The sequence below is a fragment of the Oncorhynchus tshawytscha genome, linkage group LG02 (genome assembly GCF_018296145.1).
Source record: "Oncorhynchus tshawytscha isolate Ot180627B linkage group LG02, Otsh_v2.0, whole genome shotgun sequence".
Classification (NCBI taxonomy): domain Eukaryota; kingdom Metazoa; phylum Chordata; class Actinopteri; order Salmoniformes; family Salmonidae; genus Oncorhynchus; species Oncorhynchus tshawytscha.
This window is the reverse complement of record NC_056430.1, coordinates 56776462-56792284: the sequence shown is the minus strand read 5'-3', so window position 1 is coordinate 56792284 and position 15823 is coordinate 56776462. Positions and strand designations below refer to the sequence as shown.

The 15823-nt window shown below is 41.7% G+C and overlaps 1 protein-coding gene across 2 annotated transcripts in view; it reads right to left on the bottom strand.

The window, feature by feature from the left end:
- Positions 1 to 331: 331 nt before the first annotated feature.
- Positions 332 to 15823, bottom strand: part of ripor3 (RIPOR family member 3) — a 60425-nt gene continuing 44933 nt past the window's right edge. For both annotated transcript variants that reach the window (XM_024444654.2, XM_024444662.2), the window contains exons 13-22: positions 14140 to 14817; positions 13585 to 13733; positions 12000 to 12159; positions 10502 to 10631; positions 8436 to 8597; positions 7318 to 7476; positions 3773 to 3975; positions 1652 to 1735; positions 1116 to 1206; positions 332 to 768 (exon numbers count right to left, since the gene is read on the bottom strand). In XM_024444654.2, coding sequence (XP_024300422.1) covers positions 668 to 768; positions 1116 to 1206; positions 1652 to 1735; positions 3773 to 3975; positions 7318 to 7476; positions 8436 to 8597; positions 10502 to 10631; positions 12000 to 12159; positions 13585 to 13733; positions 14140 to 14817 — 1917 coding nt within the window. In that variant the 3' untranslated portion in view covers positions 332 to 667. The remainder of the gene's footprint in view (positions 769 to 1115; positions 1207 to 1651; positions 1736 to 3772; positions 3976 to 7317; positions 7477 to 8435; positions 8598 to 10501; positions 10632 to 11999; positions 12160 to 13584; positions 13734 to 14139; positions 14818 to 15823) is intronic.

Sequence of the window (15823 nt, the reverse complement as noted above, 5' to 3'; positions counted from 1 at the left end):
CTTGTAATTAGCTCATTGTGCTTTTTAATACCTTTACACACCTGTCAGTGTGGTATATCTAGAAATGACATCCAATGTAATTTCTACATATAGATGTAAATAAACAAAGATGGAGCTTTTCACTGTAATGCACAGGGAGTGAGTTTTTTTGTTCAAAGGGAGATTTTACAGCTAATTTTTCAATAAATCTTTGCTGGTCTTGTCTTGGCAAGGCGTTATTTGTAGAGTTACCTGTCCAATTAATGCTTCCCAACATGTTCCGGCCAGTTGAAACTTTGGTCACACCCCAGAAACATTTATCAACACAAAGATGCTTGGTTCGAAGCAAATATGTACATGTATCCACTTTATTTGTATTGTGTACATTTCATATTGATACTGCTAAAATATAGAATAAATATCTCAAGTGTTTTATATCATACAGAGCACCTAGTGGTTATACAGGTTTTGCCTGTACATGAAGCCGGGCGACTGTTTAAGGCCCCATACACTGTCAGGACAACTGCTTTGTACAACATCTGTACAGTTTGAGTATGTACAGGGATAATGGCCCATTATGTTTTTCTGCTGGTCTATTCTAAATGTTCCTCTGGCTCAGATCCAGTCACTGCAGTTTGACAGCCCAACCGGGAGAGGGGGGTACATTCATATGACTTTTCTCTCAACTTTAAAGGATTGTGATTTCAGTATCCAAGTTCTGATACGCTTCATCTTGCAACTCACAATAAATCTTGTCCATTCGCTGGAATGCAAGGTGACCTTTTTTACCTAAAAGAAGAAACAAATGCATCAGGTCTACAAAACAAATCAAGGCTCACATTTGTAAAGCGTCTCAAGAGTACGATTGTTGACCTCAGATCAGTTTTTCCTTTTAAATCATAATGGATAACTGTGGGGACCTGATCCTAGGTTAGGACTCTTACTTAGAGGATTTGTGATGTAGGCCCAGGTTTCTTATCATTCACTCAAGAACACAATATAAGAATTCAGAAAATGATGCATCATAGGTAGAAATCTAGCCCAATTGAACACAGGACAGTTATTAAAATTATTTATGTAATCAAGTAATTGCATGCAAATGAACATGTTAATGAAAACACCATCTGACTGATTACCAAATGATAGCACAGTCTCTCTAGCAGCGCTGCGTAGGTCCTCGTCAGCCGACCGCCACAACTCAGCCACCTGCTCCACGCTCTCAGTCGCCTGCCAAACACAGGAGTTCAAAGTTCAAAGCGTGTTATATAAACCAAACCACTAGGGTGCCATCTCCTCAAAACATAACCACAACACATCTCAAGAAAAAACACCCGTAGCTTTACACTGGCTTGGTGTCTATTTTCAAGCAGGGCCAAACGTCTACCACTTGAGTGGCTCCCTCCAATATGCCACCAAAAAATCCCAATGAAATAGGGTGGTAGAGAGAACTGCCAGGCCAAAACAAACAGGATTATAGCATTGGCAGCCAACGGGCTGGTAATCTACAGCATTCGTGTCCAGGATAAGATGGAGTGTGTTGACGCAGAGTGGCAGATGGCAACATGTGGGCAGACAGAGGAGAGATCATCTGTGTATCCTGGGATTTGAGTTTGGTCTCCTTGTGAAACCCTGTGGCTTCGGCACAAAGACATCACACACCAAGAGGACTCACTTTGAGACACTTGAGGGCCAGACAGGCAGCCTGCTGGAGCTGGACATTGCTGTCCCTCAGGGTTTCCGTGTAGTAGACGATAGCCTAGGAGGATAATACAATTACAAGGACATAAACTACTTTATGTTCCAGTTTCCCAGACTCAGATTAAACCTAGTCCTCGACTAAAAAAACTCTTTCAATGGAGAATCTCCATTCTGAATGCTTTTTACTCCTGAACAAGGCTTAGTCTGTGTCTGCAAAACCGGTCCTAGAAGAAATTCACTAATAAAGCATCATATGACAATGATATGCACTGCTGCTCTGAGTCTCAGTTTAATCAACTGTAATAAATACCATCCCAACCGAGGCAGGGATGATGGATCTAGACTAGAGCTACAGTAAAGACTAAATATTAGGATGAGATGCTTTTGTTGTCCTTCGGTAATGGATTTGTTTCTTATGGATCCCAGGACTCTTTGAGAATAATTACACAATTTAGAAAGGTAAAGAAATTAGTATTTCATTATTTATAAAACATTCATAAGCATTACAATTCATTAGCATTTATAACATTTAATAAATCCTCTTAGATGTAAAGTCCCCTGTTCTGGAGACCTGTGTGGTTCTGGTACCGGTTCCAACCGACATTTTTGCTTATACATCGATCTGTGGACACCGTAGATCGAAATTGCTTGCGTAGCCCTGGTTCCCATGGACACAGTAGTATATTTAGTCCGCCTGTATGACGTAAGATGTGACATTTGAAACCACTTGAAGCTGGGATGTCCCTCCCTTCGCTCTTCCGACTGTCCACCAACTCCTGGCTGAACCCTATGTCACGGCCACTGACAAAGCACATGCCTGCAATCCTTACATCGTAGCGCAGCAGGAGAGAGGGGTTTCATCACTATAGCACTTTCAGAGATTGATTTATAGCTATTCATCTAAAATGATTAATAGATTCTAAACAAAAAACACTTTGTCATAGATGGACAAGATTAATATGAGATGAAAGGCTAGTTCCTAATGAGTTCAGGAAGCCAATCTAGAAGTAAGGAAGCTAGAGCTCTGTGTGATATTCATAGCGGTGGGAGCAGACATTTTGATCAAAACAGACCTTTAGAAAATATGCACATTTTCTCTTACACTAAACATACAAATATGTATTTTACAGTTATAAGGAAGGTGAAATCTTATAGTTAGTGGTTTTATAATTTGATTATACTACATTTAGAAAGCATATAAGTTATTTCAGTGTTATTCATAGACTTTTGTTGAATAGTTTCATATTTTCATATTTTTATCATATTTGTTCTGTGTACATGCAGCTTGTGTCCTCAAAAGTGACTACACCTCAGCAATTTATAACTATTTTTTACCAGAAAGGTGACAATTGAACCTTTCTTGGAATATTTAAATTTGACCTTTTTTAAATTTAACCTTTATTTAACTAGGCAAGTCAGTTAAGAACTCATTATTATTACAATGACGGCCTACCCCGGCCAAACCTGGACGAAGCTGGGCCAATTGCGCGCCTCCCTATGGGATTCCCAATGGCCGGATGTGATACAGCCAGGATTCGAACCAGGGACGGTAGTGACGCCTCTTGCAGTGCCTTAGACCGCAGTACCACTCAGGAGCCCATTACTAGTTATTGTTTATGGTCCTCTCATGATAAATAATTACTTTTGGGGATGATGTAGATTACATTTTAGATTATATGCAGTTACATTTCAGAGGTTTTAAACAAAGAAGGATTTATAAACATTTATAAGCTTTTTGTAACTTGTACTTGACACCCAGGGCCATAAGACGTTATGACACGGTCATAATCCTGTCATAATTTGTCATAACAACTGATATAACTTGTCATAACCTGTCATAATTGGTCATAACACTGTCATGACCCATATATTTACAACCTTTCGCCTTGTGTGGGAGGTTTTGTGGGTTTTGACACTATTATGTAGGTGTCATAATCAGCCTTAAAAGGATGCAATATATGTCACAGGTCTAAATATATGTGTCGTGACAGTGTTATAACCATGTTATGATACTGGGTGTCATATAAAGTGTTACCAAGCAGGTAATGACTTAACAGTTTCACCGAACTATCAAAACTATTGGCCTCATCCGTACCTTTGTCCTGAAGGCCTTGTAGCCCACGGCTCTGCAGAGACAGTTGCTGGCAGCCTGGGACACCTTGTGGTTGGCATCTGTCTGGAGGCTGGCTAGGCGCTGGAGGGTATAGCCCAGGGGCAGCAGTTCGATGATGCGCCTCCCTTTCAGCTTCTTCAAGGCCTTTCTCCTCTTAGGACTCTCCAGAGCAGACACCAGGTGCACTGACACACACACACACCAAAAGATTTTAAGTTATTTTCACCTTTCTATATAAAACATTAGGAACCACCTGCTCTTTCCATGACATAGACTGGCCAGGTGAATCCAGGTGAAAGCTATAATCCCTTACCTATGTCACCTGTTAAATCCACTTCAATCAATGTAGATGAAGGGGAGGAGACAGGTTCAAGAATGATTTTTAAGCCTTGAGACTTAAATGGGCAAGAAAATTGAGTGTGTCAAGAACTGCAACGGCTGGGTTTTTCACACAACAGTTTCCTGTTTGTATCAATAATGGCCCACCACCCAAAGGACATCCAGCCAACTTGACACAACTGTAGGAAGCATTGGAGTTAACATGGGCCAGCATCCCTGTGGAACGCGTTCAACACCTTGTAGAGTCCGTGCCCCAACGAATTTAGGCTTTTCTGAGGGCAAAAGGGGGTGCAACACAATATTAGGAAGCTGTTCCTAATGTTTTGCACACTCAGTGTATAATTAAAAATCTGGGTGCCAGTTTGCTTTTGTCTGCTTAAAGACAACTTGTCATTAATTAGCCGAACAACTCGGTAGGTATTGTTGAATGCAGAAACAGTAAGGAAGGTATAGACAGGCTAAATATTTCTACAACAACAGTTGGAAAGGAAATAGATAGAGAGATAAAGGACACACATGTTGAGGAGATGTTGAGCAGAAACCCAAAAGGGCTTAACAATAAAAACCACAAGACTGAACCATCCCCTATCAGTCAAAATGCATAGCCTATTGTACAATAATAAAACAAATTATGCATGGCTTCCATCCAATACAGTACTCTAGGCTGTTCCCCAACTGCTGCTGTGGCAGCTCAGACTAGACCTGGGTTCAAATACTATTTGAAATACGTTGAACACTTTATTGAGCATGCCTGAAGTGCCAGGTGGATGGTTTTGCACTTTTGGGACTTTTCTGTTGGTTCCACATTGCAACGGGCACACTAAACCAAGCCCATCTAATGCATTTCAAACAGTAGTTGACCCCAGGTCTGGCTAGACCATACATGCCCAATTATCTAAGCTTTTCTGCAGCATTCTTCACAGGGTAACTCATCACGTTCTGCACATACAGATTTACAGTAGTATGGATCTTTCAGTGTGTGGTGTGAGTTGTCCCCTGGGCTTTCTGAAGACACAGCTGTAGGGGCCACTAACGAAACCTGTCCTTTGTTTCACACGATGGGTCTTTTCATGTCCTAGAGTACCCACATGCTTCAGTTTATGACTTAATTTAGTTCTGGTGTACATGGAATAGGAATAGTGTCGACAGATTCCATCCAGATGTATAGTGTGTCTTGGGAATGTTTTTGGGACTCTCACGTTCTCCTGGATCTAAAATACAGTTGAAGTCAGAAGTTCACATACACTTAGGTTGGAGTCAGTAAACTTTTTTTCCACTCCACAAATTTCTTGTTAACAAACTATAGTTTATGCAAGTCGGTTAGGACATCTATGTGCATGACACAAGTAATTTTTCCAACAATTGTTTACAAACAGATTATTTCACTTAAAATTCACTGTATCACAATTCCAGTGGGTCAGAAGTTTACATACACTAAGTTGACTGTGCCTTTAAACAGCTTGGAAAATTCCAGAAAAGTATGTCATGGCTTTAGAAGCTTCTGATAGGCTAATTGACATCATTTGAGTCAATTGGAGGTGTACCTGTGAATGTATTTCAAGGCCTACTTTTCAAACTCAGTGCCTCTTTGCTTGACATCATGGGAAAATCAAAAGAAATAAGCCAAGACCTCAGAAAATAAATTGTAGACCACAAGTCTGGTTCATCCTTGGGAGCAATTTCCAAATGCCTGGAGATACCGCGTTCATCTGTACAAACAATAGTACGCAAGTATAAACACCATGGGACCACGCAGCTGTCATACCACTCAGGAAGGAGACCTTTTCTGTCTCCTAGAGATGAACGTACCTTGGTGCGAAAAGTGCAAATCAATCCCAGAACAACAGCAAAGGACCTTGTGAAGATGCTGGAGGAAACGGGTACAAAAGTATCTGTATCCACAGTAAAACGAGTCCTATATCGACATAACCTGAAAGGCCGCTCAGCAAGGAAGAAGCCACTGCTCCAAAACCGCCATAAAAAAGTGAGACTAAGGTTTGCAACTGCACATGGGGACAAAGATGGAGAAATGTCCTCTGGTTTGGTGAAACAAAAATAGAACTGCTTGGCCATAATGACCATCATTATATTTGGAGGAAAAAGGGAGTAGCTTGCAAGCCGAAGAACACCATCCCAACCGTGGAGCACGGGGGTGGCAGCATCATGTTGTGGGGGTGGCAGCATCATGTTGTGGGGGTGCTTTGCTGCAGGCGGGACTGGTGCACTTCACAAAATAGATGGCATTATGAGGGAGGAAAATCATGTGGATATACTGAAGCAACATCTCAAGCCATCAGTCAGGAAGTTAAAGCTTGGTTGCAAATGGGTCTTCCAAATGGACAATGACCCCAAGCATACTTCCAAAGTTGTGGCAAAATGGCGTAAGGACAACAAAGTCAAGGTATTGGAGTGGCCATCACAAAGCCCTGACCTTAATCATATAGAAAATTTGTGGGCAGAATTGAAAAAGCGTGTGCGAGCAAGGAGGCCTACAAACCTGACTCAGTTACATCAGCTCTGTCAGGAGGAATGGGCCAAAATTCACCCAACTTATTGTGGGACGCTTGTGGAAGGCTACCCGACACGTTTGACCCAAGTTAAACCATTTAAAGGCAATGCTACCAAATACTAATTGAGTGTATGTAAACTTCTGACCCACTGGGAATGTGATGAAAGAAATAAAAGTTGAAATAAGTAATTCTCTCTACTATTATTCTGACATTTCATATTCTTAAAATAAAGTGGTGATCCTAACCTACCTAAGACAGGGAATTTTTACTGGGATTAAATGTCAGGAATTGTGAAAAAACTGCGTTTGAATGTATTCGGCTAAGGTGTATGTAAACTTCCGACTTCAACTGTATTTATGCTGTGGTCTACTACGTTGTCTTTGCCTCTGCTTCCTGTACCTCTTCCATTATGGTCCTAAGATTAACATACTGTAGCTAACTTTTCTCAAATGCATGGAACTGAATGAGGTGATACAGAAACACTTCAATGTTGAAGGTTGTCATCGGTTGTGTCTATGTCCCTCCTTTTTCTTTTTATCTTTGCTACTTTTTTGTACAGCCCCGGAGCTTTGCCTGGATGGCATGTAAAATGATCCTCTTGCCATGTAAACCAAGCCAGCACAGTTTGGTTCAGGTCAGGTCAGCATGATAGTGTGAAAGAGTCCTGTGACAGGATACCTTCTCTGGAGAGGCGGGAGATGTGTTCTCCCAGGTCTGTGAAGCTCCAGCGGCTCAGGTAGGTGGAGAGCTGGAAAACTGTGACCCTCTGTGGACTGTAGCGGGCCATAGGCACCATCCGACAGCTAGCTTGGATCTGCTGCAACAGCTGCGCAAACACTGCAGACGACACAATGTATCAGTGACCCACTACAGTCAAATACCAGCTAGCCTCTGGGTCATTCCACCAATTTGGAGAGAATTATGTGGAATTTAATTTAAAAAATCTGAATTCATGTAAACATTACAGTTTTGAAAACAGAGCTTGGCCATAAAAAAGTGGTTAAGCTGCCTACAAATGTCTGTACTGATTGAAATATTACCACTACTTTTGTAAAAACCATGTCTATCTTTATTTCCAAAACACAATTCAACACAATCACAATCGCTTGTATGTCTTTTAATAATGTTAAGCATCTTTTAACACAGGCTTAACACCTACTGTAACAAACACTTTGTACGTTTTCTTTTTACACGTTTAACATAGGCCAGGCCCTGTTGTTACCTCATATCCCAGTGATAATGCCTTGCTTCAATTGGCTCAACCATTGGCTCAGCTTACCCAATTTTGACTATATTAGTCTACACAGCTACAAGGATGCACATTCATGCTGGGGTTATGACCTCATATTGAAGCTTATAGAGAACCCAACTGATATATAGAACAATTAAAAAATTATCTACTTTGGTTTAGATACAAGCACCATGAAACCTCTAACACAACACATTCATTTGACAGGCTCTGTTGGCACTCTTTTCATGGAACGACCCCTCTATCTACCTTATGCATAGCTCTTTTAACGAAACCGAAAGGAGCAGTTGGAGGTAAAGGATGACAGCTGCCATTTGGGACATTTTGCGTAAGTCAACAGATTTGATATTGTGACTAATATTGGAACATATCACTTTTAGCCTGATTACCTGCTTCTGCATTCAGTGACACTATATACGCCTTGGCCTGCCAAGACAACAATTAGGTGGCCAAAGCAGTAAAAGACTAGCAACCAGGCTAGCAACTATACTGAAGCCATGCCCTTTTATTGTTTCCATTGAGTTAGCTGTTGTGCTACGGTGCTGACCTGCGTCTGGCTGGCCGGGCTGCTTGGCTTTGACCTTGTGGATGTAGCGTTTCCTTAGGGTCTGGACAAACGTGTCAGTGGGGCAGCAGAGGGGCGACTCGGTGCTTGTACACTCCTCCCAAAACACCAGCAACTCCCTCTGTCTCTGGGCCTTTGGGAGAACTAGGGGGAAGATCAGAGGAAGAGTTATACAGATGTACTATGTTAATTTGACCAGTTTCTCACAGCAAGAAAATAATCCTGCAGCAACAAGAAATGTGAATTATTATATGGATAATAATTAAATGGACCTTTTTTTAGGGGTTGGTCTATTTTTTGGGGTGGGCAAATCAAACTTTAGAAGCCTTTTTAAACCTTGCATTCACTACAAGTTTGCATTTCCTGTCTGCGACAACAGAGTCATCAAATTAAGAGCGTACACCTGTACATTTATTGATATGTTAAATCAGATCAGAGGCCTCACACTGATCACTATTGACAGAGTTGTGTAATTCTGTCTATGCAACCAATGCGACCATTTATATCCAGTATCTAGGAAAGTAAGTTAATTAGTCATATGCAAAGCTTCTTTTTTAAAGGGAAATGGAGCTTCTCTTCCCTGTCATACATTTGATTTAAAACAATTACAGCGGGACAGGAGACAGAGACACAAATCAAATCAAATCAAGCTTTATTTATACAGCACATTTCAGAGCCAGGAAAACAATAATAAAAACAATGAAAATAAAAACTGAAATATTTACTACACAACAAACATAAGAGGATAAAAAACAAAAGAAAAGCAACGCTAAAAAGTTGTGTTTTAAGAAAGAAAGGGAAAGACAAATTCTTATTTACAATGACGGCCTCCCGGGGAACAGTGGGGATAGGGCTCCTTCTTTGGGATAGGAGGCAGCATTTTCACTTTTGGATGAAAAGCGTGCCTAGAGTAAACTGCCTCCTACTCAGTCCCAGATGCTAATATATGCATATTATTATTAGTATTGGATAGAAAACATCTGAAGTTTCTAAAACTGTTTGAATGATGTCTGTGAGTATAACAGAACTCATATGGCAGGCAAAAACCTGAGAACAAATCTAAACCAGAAGTGGGAAATCTGAGGTTTGTAGTTTTTGAACTCAGACCCTATCGAATACACCGTGGGATATGGGTTATTTTGCACTCCCTAAGCCTTCCACTAGATGTCAACCGTCTTTAGAACATTGTTTCAGGCTTCTACTGCGAAGGTGGCCGAATGAGAGCTGATTGAGTCAGAGGTCTGGCAGCAGCCTCAATCTCAGTCATTCGCATTCACATGAGAGGTAGCTCTCGTTCCATTGCTTTTCTACAGACAATGGAATTCTCCAGTTGGAACATTATTGAACATTTATGATAAAAACATCCTAAAGATTGATTATATACTTAGTTTGACCAGTTTCTACGACCTGGAATATAACTTTTTGAACTTTTTGTCCAACGTTCGGCTGGACCTGAACGCGCGTTTGTATTTGTTTATCAAACGCCCTAACAAAAGAAGCTATTTGGACATAAATTATGAAATTTATCGAACAAATCAAACATTTTTTGTGGAACTGGGATTCCTGGGCGTGCATTCTGATGAAGATCATCAAAGGTAAGTGAATATTTATAATGCTATTTCTGACTATTGTTGACAACACAATATGGCAGATATCTTTTTGGCTGCTTTGTTGTCTGAACGCTGTACTCAGATTATTGCATGGTTTGCTTTTTCCGTAAAGTTAGCAGAACCCCAGTCCTAGACAGGTTTTAACTGCCTTGTTCAGGGGCAGAATTACAGATTTTTACCTTGTGACCATTTATATCCAGTATTCGGTCCAGTAACCTTTTGGTTACTGGCCCAACACTCTAACCACCGCCCCTGTGCTGAAGGTACTGCTAAGGCTTTTGAACCCTCGCCATATGTATGGCCCAGAAGCAGCTCTGTTGGCTACGAACCCAAACTCTGACACATACAAAGATATTTTTGTTATTTTCCCCCATTTTTTAAAATAGTTGAACCAGTCTCTAAATCAAAGCATTTGAGAGAGAAAAGATGGCTACTTACTGTTACTGACAGAGAGCATGTCTGCCGTCTCCAGCATCAACCTGCTCACTTTTTCAAGTACCTCTGCTTGGAGTGACATCTCTTCCAAAATGTCCCTGTGAACTACCGCTGACTCTGAACTCCTCATTGCCTGTAAATCAGGGCCACTGGTTACACACTTTCAATTTTAGGCTGCATAGTTACACAGTTATAACTACTTCTATTACGATTTACTTTGTTATTTTAATTAAAACTATTCCCTGTGTCCCAATTCTCTGTCCTTTCCCCTGAAGAGTGCACTTGTTCACTTACCCATTGGATTTAAAAGGAAATGACTGCTGGACCATGCTTACACCAAAACAATGCTTGTACATTTGCGGTGAAAAGTACATGATCTCACACTTAAAACCTTTTGTGACTAGGGGGCAGTATTTTCATTTTTGGAAAAATAAAGTTCCCGTAGTAAACGGGATATTTTGTCAGGACAAGATACTAGAATATGCATATAATTGACAGCTTAGGATAGAAAACACTCTAAAGTTTCCAAAACTGTAAAAACATTGTCTGTGAGTATAACAGAACTGATATTGCAGGCGAAAGCCTGAGAAAAATCCAATCTGGAAATGCCTCATGTTTTGAAACGCTGCGTTCCAATGCGTCCCTTTTGAGCAGTGAATGGGCTATCAACCAGATTACTTTTTCTCCGTATTCCCCAAGGTGTCTACAGCATTGTGACGTAGTTTTACGCATTTACGTTGAAGGATACCCGTAAGCGGCTACATTGCGCAACTGGTAACCTGATGGCTCCCAGAATGATTCTCGCGTAAAATACAGAGGTAGCCATTATTCCAATCGGTCCTACTGGAAAACCAATTGTCCCGGTGGATATATTATTGAATAGATATTTGAAAAACACCTTGAGGATTGATTATAAACAACGTTTGCCATGTTTCTGTCGATATTGTGGAGCTAATTTGGAATATTTTTAGGCGTTTTCTGGGCGATTTCTCAGCCAAACGTGAAGAACAAACGGAGCTATTTCGCCTACAAAAATAATATTTTTGGAAAAAAGGAACATTTGCTATCTAACTAGGAGTCTCGTGAGTGAAAACATCCGAAGCTCATCAAAGGTAAACGATTTAATTTCATTGCTTTTCTGATTTCCGTGACCAAGTTACCTGCTGCTAGCTGGACAAAATGCTATGCTAGGCTATCGATAAACTTACACAAATGCTTGTCTAGCTTTGGCTGTAAAGCATATTTTGAAAATCTGAGATGACAGGGTGATTAACAAAAGGCTAAGCTGTGTCTCAATATATTTCACTTGTGATTTTCATGAATAGGAATATTTTCTAGGAATATTTATGTTCTTTATGCTAATTAGTGTCAGTCGATGATTACGCTCCCTCATGCGGGATGGGGAGTCACTAGAGGAGAAAGGACAAATACAGACTACTAAACACAGACTAACAACCAAAATGGCCGTCTTGTGTTTGACAGTATTGGACAGGCCCCATACCTCCAGAAGTAGAGTGCAGATGCCCAGGTGTGTTTCCAGAGCATGGTCCAGACTATAGTTCCCGGTGGTCAGCGTGGCAACATCTAGCTTGTCTCGTGATTGGCTTTCCTGATAGAAAAGCCCCAGGCTCCTCAGCGTGCTTTCCTGGAATGAGCTGATTCTATTGGATGAAAGAGACATGAACATATTGGATGAAAGAGACATAGTGGAATACAGTAGGGTCTACAGTAGGTCAGTGTGTGCCTGCTGTACTTAATTATCTCAGGTTGGGTGGTCCACAGACTACACATTAATCCACGTTATTATAATGTGATAGTATTAAAATCACATTTCACAAATGTGTATGATTGAAATGGGAATTATGGATTTATGCTACTCTATGTCATGATATATTTCCGATATTTGCTTAGGTCTATCATATATTCAATAGCGCTACACATCCACAAGGGGGCGAGTTGGAGATTTCTCCATGTAGCTACTCTGCTAGTCTCATCTACAGTCAGTGCTGTGGTGGTGCCTAGAGAAGTGGGTATATTCTAATTTGCCAAAAATGTACCAAATGTCCCTCCCAGCGAAGGAAAGGCACCCTGTGTGAATAGCCTACAAATATAAATCCCATGTTGGTCATTCATTGTCAGACCAACCCAATATGTACTGTAAAAGGATAAATGAGGCTGTCAACTGAGGCAGAATTCACAGATTTCAGAATTTTCCCTTTTTTTCAGGATTTTGTTCTTATACTCACACTTAAAAAAATGTTTTTTGAAAACAACAACAAAAAGCATAACAATGCTTAAACCAAACCAGGAGACCACTTTTGAGGTCTGGGAACAATCTAAGATTTATTTTATTTTATTGTGTAGTTACCCTTTCATTCAAGTGCACCCTAGCACGGTTGTTTGGTTAGCAGTGTTTCTGTAGCACATGAGATGGAGTTTGCGAAACAAATGGCCACTGGGTTTATGCAAAAAAACAAGAAAGGTATCTGCATCCAATCCTGAGCTGACAAGGTAAAAATCTGTCGCTCTGCCCCTGAGCAAGGCAATTAACCCGCTGTTCCCCGGGCGCCGAAGACATGGATGTCAATTAAGGCAGCCCACCACACCTCTCTGATTCAGAGGGATTGGGTTAAATGCGGAAGACACATTTCAGTTGAAGGCATTCAGTTGTACAACTGACTCGGTATACCCCTTTCTAAATTTTAAATGGATACTTCAGTCTCTGTCCATGAAACCGTTTGCCTGTGCGTTGCACATTTTAGAACAGTGTTTTTCCCGCACATTGCATTTTGGAACATTTGCACGTATAGGCCAACAACTGTATGCACATTGCTGCACCTAAAATGTGAAGAAAAAGCTAAATATTCTGATCTGTTCCATCAGCCTTATTAATTGATACGGTGTATACCTCCACAACACGACTTTGATACGCATCATGGGGATTAAGAAGTGAATATATGGAATGCCCATTGAAAAATAAGTTGGTATATGGTGTATACCTGCATATACCCTCCACTACACCACTGTCTACAGTCTCATCTATGGCTGAATGGGAGTATGTTCATGAAGACTCTTTCACAACCCACCCTGTGTCATTGAGGCGCACGCTGCCCATACAGGAGACGTCTTCATCAGCATTGAAGTCTGTGGAGAGGAAGTCAAAACTTTCCAGCACCTCCTTCTCTTCCACAGCAAGTGTTTTGGCAGAGGAGCTCTTCAGCAAGGAAAGGTCATTCTGAGAGGGTAACACGCACATGTGCAGACACACACAGGCACGAATGAGCACACACACATGCACGCAAGCATGATTGCATGAGCACAGACACAAACACACACACCTTCATGTACTGTATTAAACAACTCCATCAGTTGCTGTGAACTCAGATTAGTTCCAACTTTAATTCACTCAGCACTTTGTTTTAGGAGGGGATAGTGTGTTACAGTAAATTGCTTCAACATTCTGTCCATACATTCTGACCATACATTCTGTTGTAAGTGCTTTTTCACTGGGATTAGAATATCATAAACAATATTTGTTAGGGGAGTGAAAGTCGGGGGAAACGGGTTCCCCCGTCCCCCGTTAAAGGGTAAAGGGGTTCAAAAGGTTACAGCATGTGTCAATGCTTTCTCTAAGCACTCACTTTTAAGATGGTGTTGAGGTGCAGGATCTGGTTGTCTAGTGTCCTCAGCTCTCTCTCTTTGCACTCCTGGCCCTGTAGAGCCGACTCCAGCTCCCTCAACAGAACACTGATCCTCAGAGCCTGAGCCTTGTGCTGGTTACTGGTCACCACCGGCCTGGCTAGAGCCTCCTTCTCCTGCTCCTCAATGTCCTCGTACCCCAGCCTCACCTCCACCTCCACACCTGGCCCCCCTTTGCTGCTCCTTATTGGAACAGTCTCAGTGTCTGTCTCTCTACCAGGACTTGGGCTAGAACTGGGACTGGGGCCCCCTCCATTCTGCCTGAGGATGTCCGGAGTGCTGTACCGCTGCTGCTGGGCTAGCAGGGACCCCCGCTTCGTCTCCCCGGGTGTTGAGGGAGAGGAGAGGCCCGTGTCCGGGTCGGTTGGGGGCCACTCGTCCCCTGTCTCAGAAGTCCCTGGAAGTCCCCTCGACGTCCTCTCTTCTGGTGGGCTGCTCTCTGAGACAAGGTCCTCCGTCAGGCTGATTTGGGTCTGGCTGCCCCCTTGGCTGTACGTGGGGGTGCGGTTGAGGGCCTGGGAGGTGTCAGCAAGGAAGCTGAGTAGAGACACCCCTCGAGACTCCCGTGACACCAGGGAGAAGGAGCCCTCTGGGTCGTGCTGGAGCTGTCGTACCATGGACTAGATAGAAGACCACAGATATTTTAGCCATGTTTCAAAATGGTTCTTTAGAGATCTATTTGAAGGGTAGTTCTTGGAAAAACCCATAGAATTATTAGGATCTCTATGGAAAAGAGCACCAGAAAGCAGCCCCCTATATGTGTCGCCAATGTGAAATGGCTAGGTTGTTAGTGGTGCACGCTAGTAACTTTCAGTCGATGACGTCACCCACTCTGAAACCTAGAAGCAGTTGTTTTCCTTGCTTTGCTAGAGCTGCGGCTTTTGTGAAATGACAGGTTGCGATGCTTCCTGGGTGACATTTGTCAGTGTGCTCAGAGGGTCCAGGATGGGGCAAGGAGATGGACGGAAGCTAACTGTTACATAAGGATAAGACAAATAACCCTCATGGTGCAAGGTACCACCCTTTTTCAAGAGTATAAAGAGAGAGGGAGGATAAGGAGAGAGACAGCATGAAAAACATAAGTATTTTGATGTGAAAAGCAGTGCATCCATATGTCCAAGCCTGGCATATGGACTGGAGACATATTCCAGATTCCTGGATTGCACAAGTACATGGGAGACATGATTGGAAAAACATCAAAGCCCAACAAATACAGAATAAAACACCAACCTACAAAAGCATTACAATACATTTCCTCTAATACAATAGCCTTTACAGCTTGTTGAGCAGAATCCATAATTGAATTAAAATATACAAAATACAGGGTTTTCTTTGGTAAGACTTAACAGATAGGGACCATGGGGTGTGCAGGCATACCATACAGAGTAGTGTGTGTGAGACTGCCTAATAGAGGTAGGTTAGAATAGTCCCATACTCTTGTCCTATAGCCAACATTCTTTTTTGGGTCAAAAATTCATATAGTTAATTTATACAGATGTCAGATCTTAATCCTTACTAGTCGATTGACGCACCCGAATTTACATATAAACGTGTTACAAATGACGGAGTCATCCACGATTCACTAAAATATATTTTGAAAGAGGAAGCAAAATACTTTAAGTATAT